We start from the raw sequence: 12,147 nt of genomic DNA on the forward strand, positions 1-12,147 counted from the left end.
TGAAGGTATGAGAGAGAACGAGGGATAGAGATAGGCATACAGCAACGAGCGGATTTCCGCACGCGGCTCCAAGATCCATTTCACCCTGCTGGGATGGAAGAGAGAATGCGGCCCGCATTTTGTGCCGCAATGCGACTCGATTGAGATTCGACTAATCGTCCTTACTCAAGATTTCTCTCTCTCTCTCTCTCTCTCTCTCTCTCTCTCTCTCTCTCTCTCTCTCTCTCTACATAAACCACTTCTCTTTCTTCGTCCATCTTTTCCACATCATGTGAATTGATTCGTCAAATAAATCATTCGAAAGTCATGTTCTTCCTATTATCCAAGGAAAATTTTTACTACACAAACGTTTTAACATAATAAGATTGATATCCATTTCTAATTAATTAAAAGAAAAAACTTGAGCAACCTAGGCAAAAACGGATCGTATAATTCATTTGATCTAGAATAGACGAGGGAAAAAAATTCAAAAGAGAACGAAAGAGAAAAGAAAAAAAGGAATACTAGACGAACTTGTGTCCACGTCGCCATCATTCCTCATAAATTTTCCTGAAACCCTTCAGCATTTGCAAACACAAATTATTTACATACGTTTCAAGCAAAGCGGTTGCGAGACGAGAGAAAAAGAAGGAAAGAGAGAGAAAAAGAAAGAGAGAGAGAAACGTGGCCTTTGCTGAAATAGTAATGCCATGCTTTACATTTCGTGCCGCGGAAAACGCGTTTCTGCCGCAGTAGTATTATTCAGCGACAGTAAGAGAACAAGCTAAGCCTCGCCCGGCAACTTTTCTTATTCCGAACTCGTCTCGTACATGAACGCCCGGTAACTGCATCGGTACACTGTGCAACGCGAGCCTGTGCAACGAAGAAGACAACGAACACGTTCACAAAAACATATGTAGGTATACGTATATCTCAACCTATACACGGACGAGAATAACACGCGGATATATCGTACTGGTATTCGTTTACGAGATTAGGTCGCTCCAAGAGACAGAGAGTATTCCAACTTTCCACCATCTCATGACTTTCCTTTTTCTTCTTTCTTCATCTATCTACTTTCTTCCTATATATACACGCATACATACGTATCGTTCTCTTTTCTATTTTTCTTTTTCTTTTAACCCTGTTTACTTTCTCACTCTATCATCCAGTTTCTATTTCTCGTTACTTTTATCCTTTTTTTCTCCTTCTTCTTATTTTTTCTCTTCTTTGTCTAACAGTATTATTCTCTTTTCCTATCCCGCGCGAAAAGAGAAAAAATAAAAAAAATAAAGAAGAAGGCCCTAAGCAGATAAATATGTCCCGTATTCTTTCCCCAGGTATTGCGGTCGACACGGCGGACTAAAATACGGCCCTTTTATTATCCTATGAGTTTTAGCACGTACCAACGTGCCTCCGCAATAAAGTCCCGACAGAATAAACTCCCAAGTAAAACCTACGATCCGGATAAACCACTTGCTGTTCTCTCATTCTCATTCTTTTTCATCTCTCTCTCTCTCTCTCTCTCTCTCTCTTTCTCTTTTCTTTCTACTCCACTTGCTATGTTGCTTCTACGACAAAACTAACATATCTCACTAACCCTTCGGTATCTTCTGCTTATTACCCACGAATCTATTTCTCTCCCTTTCTGTCAATATTTATGCGAGCGTGTCGATCACGTTCTACTTTAATTCTCATCTTTGGAAAAAGGGGAATAGAAAATTTCCAAGTGATTTCATACTGCTCCCTATCAAATATTTTCAAATCTGGAAAAACTAATAGAAAGATTTACACGAGTTGAATGTCAATGATTCTGCGTACGTGCGTACGTTTTCTTTTGTGTAATGACAAAGAGAGAAAAGTAAAGAAGAAGAAAGAAAAAGACGAGTTTGAGTTGAGTTTGTTCCTTAACAACTGGACACGACTTGATTATGGTCGCCAGGGGTGCATTGGACGTTGGAAGCCTTAGCTGTCGCATCGAACGAAATGTTCTGCTAATGGGCCGAATACGGATGAAAAATTATCTCGGTTTAATGCTCTCCACCGTTTTTAGTTATTACGTCGGTTTTAAAGCTCCGCTGGGAACGTCGACGATATGTGGCCGCTTTATCCATCGTATGTAAGAGAGAAAAAGAGGGAGAATGAGAAAAAAGGACAGAACTCACCAAAGAAATTCGATATTTCATTTCATAATTAAATCTTTAATTATCGGAACTAATAGTCATCTTCCTCTACATTACCGCAAAATCACTATACTCTAACATTCCATATCTTCGTTTGAACAAAATTATACATTTGACTTGAGTTATTAGAGTATCTATAGTTTATATATACATATGCATATATATATTTATATATTTTACAGATATATCATAAAACGTAAGAGTTATCGAAATATTTATGGAATTCCTTTGAACGAGTTATATTAATTTCTTCTAATTAGTACTTTTCCATCAATTCCTGTGCTAATTTCAAACCAAATATCATACTTTACCTAATTATATATCAATAATATATTCATATCGTGTCACTAATAATCTTATTAAAAAAATACAACGATATTTATTTTCAAAATACTTCGATTGATATGTCAATTTTGACAGAGGATCTGGAATAATTAAAAATTGAATTATTCCATCGGAGAGTATAAGATACAATTCAAAACGTATCTCGTAGTAGGACATTGATTCTCTCGTTACTACATTCAGTGACGATAACGATGAGCCCTTCGAAGGACGTTGGACTAGTCGTCGAGTCTCGATTGGAACCCCGAATACGATACTCGAGAGATTAGAGAATACTCAATTACGGGATTTGGTATCATAGAATTCGAGAGCTTTGGATTAAGGACGCTCATCGTGGGAGTAACTTTGGATTATATAACGCCGTGTACCAATACGATTTCCACCATTCACTATCTCCATCTCCATCTTTATTTCTCTCACTCTTTCTCTTTCTCTCTTTCTCTCTTTCTCTTTCTCTCTCTCTCTCTCTCTCTCTCTATGTATTTGTATCTATGAGATAGGACTTGTAAATGCTCCGAAAAGATGGCTCAAATGATACTACTACCTTTTTCTTTCTATAATACGTTGTCGAATTTCTTTACTATTACTGACGATAGACAAAATTGTCGCTTGAAATAGAAAGAAAAAAAATATATAGAAATAAATTTTCTTCCGACGAAGTGAAAATTTCATTCGATCCTTTCAGATCAATAAGAACAACAAACGACGACGAGGCAATTTATTTGCGATTATTCCTGTGTATTTTTTAAGCGTGCGTTTGCTTTTCATAGGAAGCTTCGACATATTTCGAATACATAACAAGTTTTGACGTTTTCGCTTGACGCGCAAGAGGTTAAGGTCAATGTACAAAAAATTATGAGAATCCATAGAAAGATATAATCTTGATTATATTTCACTGAAAATAGATAAAGTATATAACAATTTTTGCAACTTAATACAACCTCGTTCTAAGATAAACGAATTCAAAAGTAGACAAACAAAAATTGACGAAACTATCAAAAAACGTTCCAGATCAAACGTTATCCGATAGGCATTAATCATAATACCTAACCTAATTAAATCCGTCTAAATCGAGCAAAATCCGATTTACTCTGGTCGTTCTGTAAAATCGGGTTAGAACGTTTACTCGTAGTTAACGCTCTCAGAGATTTGCATCATCCAACGGCTTTTCACTTCGATCGGCTGATGGCCGTCGACAGGTCCAGAAAATATTTTTTCTTCTTTAGAAAAAGAAAAAACAAATAAAAAATAAACATTAATTCGTACAGTCAAAGCGATCGATTGAAAATAAAGAGCTAGGTGAAAGGGATTGGATAAAATTTTGTTGGTGGTTTTAGCAGGCTAACGATAATCCTTATCGTTGAAGTGCTTACGATAAACGCGAAGTCGCCTTTAACTTGTTACACGGTAACACATCGACGATTATCTAAATTACTTCGTAAATCTGCCAGCCGAATCGGTCGAGCTTGGAGTCCGTGTTATTACATAACATAAATCGCAGTCCACGCGTTCGTAAAAGCTTTTAAAGCGCGAGTCACGCGCGCGCTTTTCATCCAACAAACACACTCATTCCTCCTCAACCCGCAAAATCCCTCGCAACTTTGTCAGTCCGTTTTCAGTAACATCAATGAAAAAGATATATCGTCTCGTTAGAATCTCAAAAAAATCACGAAATTGCTCGAAATAGTATCATAGATAAAATGAGTTTTAAGAATACCAATAATAAGTAAATCGATTAGAGGAGAACACGATAAAAAGACAGGAATGAAAAGTAGAAAAAAAAGATAACAGTAGAGTGGCATTAAAGAGGGTCAAACACGTTCGATAATATTCCTACGTGAAGGCGCAATAAAGTAGTAGCTACGGATTGATAATCGTTTGGGTTCTCCCTATATCTACATCGAAATAGTAAGTGACTCGAAGCGTGCCGGCAGAAAGACGACGAGTGCCGCCACTCTGTTCTGCGAATAGGGCGCTTGGGTGGATTGATTCAAAGCGAGAGGCACTCACCGATCATCGTAGACGAAACCCGCTTGCAGGGTGTTGCAGTAGAGGGCCGTCGCGACGAGGGCGCAGGCTACAGCTAGGATATCCATGTCACATCGTGCCGAGGACGACGGTGCCGGCTGCAGCGACGTCGACGGCGGCTTCTTAACTTGTTGCACGTCCACGGGCCTTCCTCCTCTTCCAGCTCCTCCTCCTCCTCCTCCTCCTCCTCCTCTTCTCTTCCTCTTCCTACCGTTCCTCCCTCCTCCTCCTCCTCCTCCTCCACCACCAACACCACCACCAGCACCACCTGCACCACCTCCACCCCTTTTTCTTGATTCTACCCTTATTAAGCCGCTCGAGACGTCCAGTGGACGTTCCACTGAAGACCGGTACTCCGAAAATGTCCGGAAAGACGTCGCTCGATCGGGACGAATGTCGGTGTTGGTTGACGAATCACGATCAGGTTCGCAGGACCAAACACCTTATCCTTTCCTTATCGTATTGAAAGAGAAGAAATCTTGTGTAAACGATATACGAAATTCCCTTGTTCCACGTCCACTTTCTACAGCGTCCCCTTTTGATCAGTTCGGTCTTTCGAATTATAAACGCTTCCCACAAGTAGGATGAAATAACGATTTGTTAACACTGTGACGAATCACTATAACGCACCGAGACACCTAATTTATACTATAATACGATTAATTGTTGTATGAATGGTCAGTTGATTTTTCCTTAAAAATCACTCTCGTAGATACTTTTCTCTTATCGACGTTTAGACGAAAGAGCATAGGTAAAAAAGGGGGGTACGATTGACGACAACAACAAGAAAAATCACAAGCAATGTTATACATATATTTTTTCAACAGTTTATTATGCAGTAAAGTGTGGTCCGTATTTGAAAGAACAAACTCTTATTTGGTATTTTTTTTTCAAACCGTTAGTTTGTTCGTTCATTCGTTCCTTTTTCTCGCTTAAAATGACGAAATTTTTAATATTTTTTCTAAACAAAATAGAAAAAAATTCTCTTTTCTGAAACAGTTAGACCACTGTAACGAACTCAATCGGAAAGATTTTTCTTTTCTAATCGAATGAGAACAATAATGTTTCGCTGATCGCCTAATAAATGAGAGAAACGAAAGCAATGGTGGACGCAGTTTATCCACGACGCGGCGCATGTTCCGGATGCGGAACGGCAACTGTCGCGCGCCCCCCGAGGACGAGAGCTTTATACGCGGAAGAGACGGGCATCGATCGGACGAGCGCTTGCGCTCTCTCCTCCTCCCACTTTTAGGCTCTCCTCCTCCTCCTCCTCCTCCTCCCCCTCACTCTCTCATCATCCTCCACCTCCTCCTCTCTTTCTCTTCCTCCTCCATCTCCTACACATCCTCCTCTCTTCCACCTAACCTTTCCATCCCTATCCGTCCTTGCTTCCTTCCTTCCTTGCCGTTTCCCATGTATGTATGTATATATACATACCTAGATCACGACCTTCCGCGAGTACGACAACTAGCGGCACGTCACGACCGCGACCAACCGGCCGAATATAACAAAGAGACCATCACTGACCAATATCAAACCTTTCGGAAAATGATATGTTTTTTCTTTCTCTTGAACCTTCCTTCTTCTTGTTTTCTTTTTCTAATTTAATTTAAAGCTCACTAATATTCAATAATTTTCGATAATAGATCTTTTTCTCAAATGCAAATCCATTTTAGTGTGACTTATTTTTCATGAATATCAGTGGTACAACAAACGCTTTCTTTCGTCCTAATATATTAGAGAAACAATGGACATCTTTAAAAATGATACATGTCTTTTTCTTTTTCATATTTTTAATTTTAATTTAAAGACGTAAATTACTGTTTGATACCTGCCATTTTTTTAACAGAAAATTTATTTTTTTAACAGTAATAGTATAGTATTCCACTATATCTTATCACTTATTTTTAACAAATAATAAAAGATACAAAATTAATAAAACGTTTCTTGCATTAAAAATATTGGAAAAACAAATTCTCATTAAATAGCAAACTTCTTAGAATATGACGCTTCTCTCTTTTTTTCTCATATTTATCCTTCTCTTTTTGAATCAAGTTGAAAGCTGTAGATCATTGTTATCTCCTTGTTTTTATAAAATATGTGTTGCTTATATACAAATTTTTGCAACAGCGACCTACTTCTATGTGCTAGCTACCAAACTTAGGTATGTGTGACACACTAATTTTGTTTTGAAAGCTTAATGTCACCTATTTACGATACGCTTTAAAACATATAATAAAATATATTATTTTTAATTACTACGTTCAATGTTTCTATAAATGAAATTTTGCAGCAATTTTAGCAAAAAGAAAGTACGATTTCTGGTGAATGTTTTATTTAGAGCTCACCGTCATAATGAAGATATAAATAAATATATAAGTAGTGAAAGTATATACATATAGAGTCTTCCTACATTAAAACCATTTAGCATGCTAGCATAATAAAATTTATTGGTAAAATATAATTGATAATTATTGAAAGCAAGGGATTTATCTATGTATCTTATACACATCACTGCAGATTAGATAGCTATACAATTGAATGAATTAGTGCATTTAGATACGTTAACCGATATAACGAATAAACGGAAGAGAATGGTGAATGATGAGTTAATAGAAGTAATCAAAACTTCCGCGCAGGATACAGTGAAAGTACTTTCGAATGTAACAGCTACGCCTTTTTTTTAAATTCTTGGTAACTAAATTTAAATATAACATTATTTTATTTTAAATAATACCTATATTTTTATCTTAATTTTAGGGTCTTTCATATTTTTAATTGCAATAGAAAAAAGTTTTCTTTTTTCTTGATATTTCTTTAACTCAATTCAGATTTTGTACTTTTTAAAATAATTTCGTTTTTTCTAGAGAAATATTTTCTTCCATTCGTTTTATTTTTTCATTTCTATATCTAGCAAAGATCAAAGGCAAATCTCATCTGCTTGAAAAATAACTGAATTTAACGATACGAAAACTTAGCCGATAAAAGGACAAACGAGTCGAAAATTTGTTCTAACATAATTTGATTAACCATAATTATTTTTCATTCGTTTCTCCGTCGAGTAATTTTCAAATGCTGTTATAAAACAAGTTGAGAAAGAGAAAAAGGAAGAAATACAGAACCTAAATATTGTGCTCCGTCGTTTGAAAGCCTCTGTTTAAAAGCTTAAATTACAGTTTTATATTATATTTCTACATAAAGAGAAAGTTCGAAATAATGACCAATTAGAAATTCTCAAATTACCAACTTTGGACACGAACTCATCCTCTGAAACATTTCACTACACTCGCTTGAAAATAAGGAGTAAATATTCTCTTTTTATTTATCCACACGTTCATTAACAACAAAAGTAAGAAAAGTGTAGAATAATAAAATAAAATATTGATATTGAAATATTTAGAAAGAGAGATATAGACAGACAGACAGACAGACGATCAAGAGGTGATTGGGTAAAATTCATTAGATATCTATGTAATGACACCAAACAACGTTTAGCTAATAAATGCATAAATAGACAGGCGGGCACACAACACACACACACACACATTTATACAAATACATACGTTCTCAACATGATATATCTTTTCACCAACAACAAACGATTCGATTACTCTCGTTAATCTACTATAATGATCGTCAAAGTAACTACGATTAATTAACGTACTTACATGTAACTAATCAGAAACACCTGCGTTCGCTGACAATACACAAATTCATCATGCGAATTACGTCAGTCATCCTCATCGTACCGAAATTAATGCTAGTATCTAACGTATCAGGATCACGCAACCATACCCCCGTCAATTGTAATATCCGGCAAGAATATAACGTGTATTACGAATGTATATACGTAAATACATATGTATATGCTAACGTTTGTTATCATCGTATACATTAACGAATCCATTTTCAAGAGAAATTATAATTTACTAGTACATCTTATAGAAATGTTTGATGATTGATGTTCAACGATTAATATACTTTATAGAAAAAATGACAGAAGCAAAGTTGTACGCCTATGTTCGTTACTCTATTATCGTTTTGTATTATACATAGTCAACAAATAATGTAAGAAATATACGAAATTTACGATCTAGTAATACAATTGAAAATAAAGACGTAACACAATAATGACAGTAAGAATATTTTTGATAAATATTTAGCATACTTAACGATACATTATTTTTTTAAATAAATATCACTAAAAAAAATGTGTTAATAACGAAACAAATGAGAACAAGGAATAATTACACACATTGCTTTATGCATGTACACCGAATACGTACAATATTTCCAACGAACATGCCACAGTGACAATAGATATATTCAGTGTAAAAATTTATTTTATATCTTGATTAAATTTAAAATAACTTAATTAAGTTATTTATATAACTTTGGTTTAAATGTAAATAATCTCTCGCCATTTTATAACGTTTAAGTACCAGCACTTAAATTTACAAAATATTTGACAACTAATCAAAATGAAAACTATTAATAAGCATATAACAATACTCATATTCGTTTTAAAAAACTACTGAACTAAATTTTATATCTAATAGATATAGATATATATATATATATATACACTATTAAAATGTTATCACAGAAAACACTTGTGTACAATGGTGTAGAATGAAGGGAAAAATGACAAATAGTTCAAGGAAGAAAGTTGAAGAGAAGCGATTTTCTGATTCCAGCCTACCCTCGATCAAGGAATACTTTGAGGAAGGATGTGCATCAAAGAAAGAGTGAAAAAGAAAAAGAGAGAGAGAAAAGGGGAAAGAAAAAAAGGATCTCCCAATCAACGTCCATCCACTTAACTCACCGCACCTTGCAGGGCAGCCTTACACATATACGAATACACAGACAAATACAGGTGCACATATACACACACATACACATAAAAAAGTAAGGCATGTGGGATGTTCTAAAAGTGGCACGAGGATCGCGCGACGGGACAACGAAGTTGCGGCTAAACAATTCCGCTCACGAAAGGGGGCGTCGGACGATTATATACGAGTCCGAGCCGAAAGAGGGTCGGCATCCCCCTACTTAAAGAGAGTGAAAGAGACGAAAGATAAGAGGAAAGAAAGTAAGAAGAGAAAGAGAGAGGGCAGCACTACTATACTTATATACATACACCATACCACCACAATCTAGCCCGAACTCATTGACCTCCGACGTCCACCTTCGTTCTTCCCCATTTCCTAGGACCTACATAGCATGTTCGTCTTTCATCCACGTGATGAGCTCCACAAGCTTAAATACACACACACACACAAATACACATACTTACAAATTTCTGGAGAATAGAAACGAGAGAGAGAGAGCAGCTAATACGCGGGGTGTGAGCTACCCTGTTATTTGTTCCACGCGCTCCTAGATTAAGATAATAGACTAATGCGTACCAGCGAAGGGTAAAGGGAGGACGGATATCCCGAGTGGAACGTCCGACTGAAATGTTCCAAAGGGTGAAGGAAAAAGGGGAAGAGAGAAACGCGATGACCACTGGCCACGCGAGCTTCCTCCACGGTTGGTGACCACCTTATAACTTGACTCCAATGTGTATTATCGTGCGAACTGATCTCCCAGCCTATCCTCACACAAGCTGTCTTAGTTATCATCGATTCTTTCTAATCGTTTTCGGTTGTGTCCTATTAAAAGAGACAATTTATTTTTGTAGATCTGATAATCTGCGTAGACTTAAATTTTTTTCCATCTTCTCGTCTATTTATTTTGAATTATTAAACGGCTTGACGCGAATTCATTTATAAAATCAATGAAAATACCTCGTTACCTCATTTGTCCAGTAATAAATTTATATAATTAATTAAAGAAATTGACTATAAAACAATGGATTAATTCTTAAGAAAATCAGGAGATCCGTTAAATAGATTTATTGAATTGTGAATGATCATTTAAACGATATAAGAATAATATTAAATGAATGAATGTCAAAGTTTAATCAAGAGAAATTCAAGATAACTGTACTCATTCAATTTATAAATAATTACTGTTCGTTCGGATATCAGTTTGCAATAATTTGGTAACTATTAAATGCTTTCCAATATGTCAACCGATAAAAAATATTTCTATTGTAAATAAATAAAAGGGCATGTAAATAGCTATTTTTAGTTAAATCTTATTAACAATTTGTTTAGTTAATTTCTCTGATAATTTCGAAATAAGAGTATTTTCAGCGTTGGAAGACGTTCGATTCACTTTCGAGGCATCTAAGAATGCAAGTGACTTTTAACAAGAACTGTACCGACGTATTTGCAATTCACTCGTTAAATTTGCAAGCGTAATTACTTAATTCGTCGTGGTTGTCGGTGCATTTAACACGCGGACGCGCGAAGAGTACGAAGACACAGGCGTGAGAATGGATTTCGTAAGCTTTGGTATACGTTTTAGACACGTTTTTCAAAATCGTGATACTATGAAATATTAAACAAATTCCTTATTTTGGTATTACTTTATAAGAAATTTCTGAGCAGAGACAATGAAAATATTGTATTTTAAAGTTGAATAAAATTGCTTTTTCTTGCAACATACACACGTGCTTTGCGAACAAACGACAAATTACGAGTGAGTGTTCGTTCTTTCATAAACAAAAAGTTCCTGTAACGTGTCTTGTAGATATATTTCTTTAATTTTTAATAATAGTACTTAAGAATACTTTTATAAGTCTGTGCGAATTATTGCAAGGACTGTTTCAAATCAGATACCTTTCAATTCTATATATATTAAATATAAAACTTTATACTCTTATAATCTTTATATTAAACGTACTAGAACCAAATATGAAACAAATAACAGTTCTATGAGATATCATTTATAAACAACATCTAATATTTTTTTTGTTAATAAAAAAAATAGATACATGAGAATGGTTATCTTATTTTGTATAATATGCAAAAACATCCCTGAATATCTTTAGAATTATTAGATAGCAATTTTATTATAACTTTATTTATAATTAAGTTATATGATTTATAAATAGAGTATTTATAATTATATTATGAGATTTATTTAACACAAAATGCAAGTTCAATGAATTTAGAATAAACATTAATTGAAAATCATCTTTTGAGAGAAACGGCAAAAATTAACATTTAACATGACTGATTATTTAGTAAATATAATACAAAGAGAACTAGAAGCTTTTACACAATTCAAAGTATATTCGACTAAATATTACCATAATTTAATTACTATAATTATGGAATGTTTATTATGAAAGCCCCTACAAGTTTACGAATACTTTATGCACATCGATGTTGTCATACATATTAAATCATTTATATTTTCCCAATAATCATTATTTATTTTATCCCTCGTTTTAATTTATTTTATAACTCAAATATAAAAAAAATTATATAAAAAATAGAGACAAAGAGAAAGATGTATTTTTTTATAAAAAAATATAAAACATGTATAAGAAATTATAATAAGTTTTACATTAACTCTAGTTATACTTTATTTATTACTAAATTTCACGTAAAAAAGAATTCACTTAAATGTTTTTTCCTCTAATAGCTATTATCATTCGCGAGATAATGCTTCCGTCTTTGAACTTTTATTATTATTGAGGCAACCAGGGAACTTCATTTAT

At 34.5% G+C, this 12,147-nt stretch overlaps 1 protein-coding gene across 4 annotated transcripts in view; it reads right to left on the minus strand.

Annotated features, from left to right (window-relative positions):
- The window catches only part of Tmtc2 (Transmembrane O-mannosyltransferase targeting cadherins 2), a 224,812-nt gene extending 219,112 nt beyond the window's left edge, over positions 1 to 5,700 (minus strand). For 2 of the 4 annotated variants that reach the window (XM_015316942.2, XM_089178284.1), the window contains exon 1: positions 4,515 to 5,698. In XM_015316942.2, the coding sequence (XP_015172428.1) occupies positions 4,515 to 4,600 (86 nt within the window). In that variant the 5' untranslated portion in view covers positions 4,601 to 5,698. Of the gene's footprint in view, positions 1 to 4,514 lie in introns of all 4 variants that reach the window. The other 2 variants (XM_089178283.1, XM_015316943.2) reach the window with 2 other exon arrangements.
- Between the last annotated feature and the right edge of the window lie 6,447 nt (positions 5,701 to 12,147).

This window comes from Polistes dominula, unplaced genomic scaffold (assembly GCF_049000335.1).
Source record: "Polistes dominula isolate Pdom_NZ unplaced genomic scaffold, Pdom_raw_medaka contig_77, whole genome shotgun sequence".
In the NCBI taxonomy this organism is placed as follows: domain Eukaryota; kingdom Metazoa; phylum Arthropoda; class Insecta; order Hymenoptera; family Vespidae; genus Polistes; species Polistes dominula.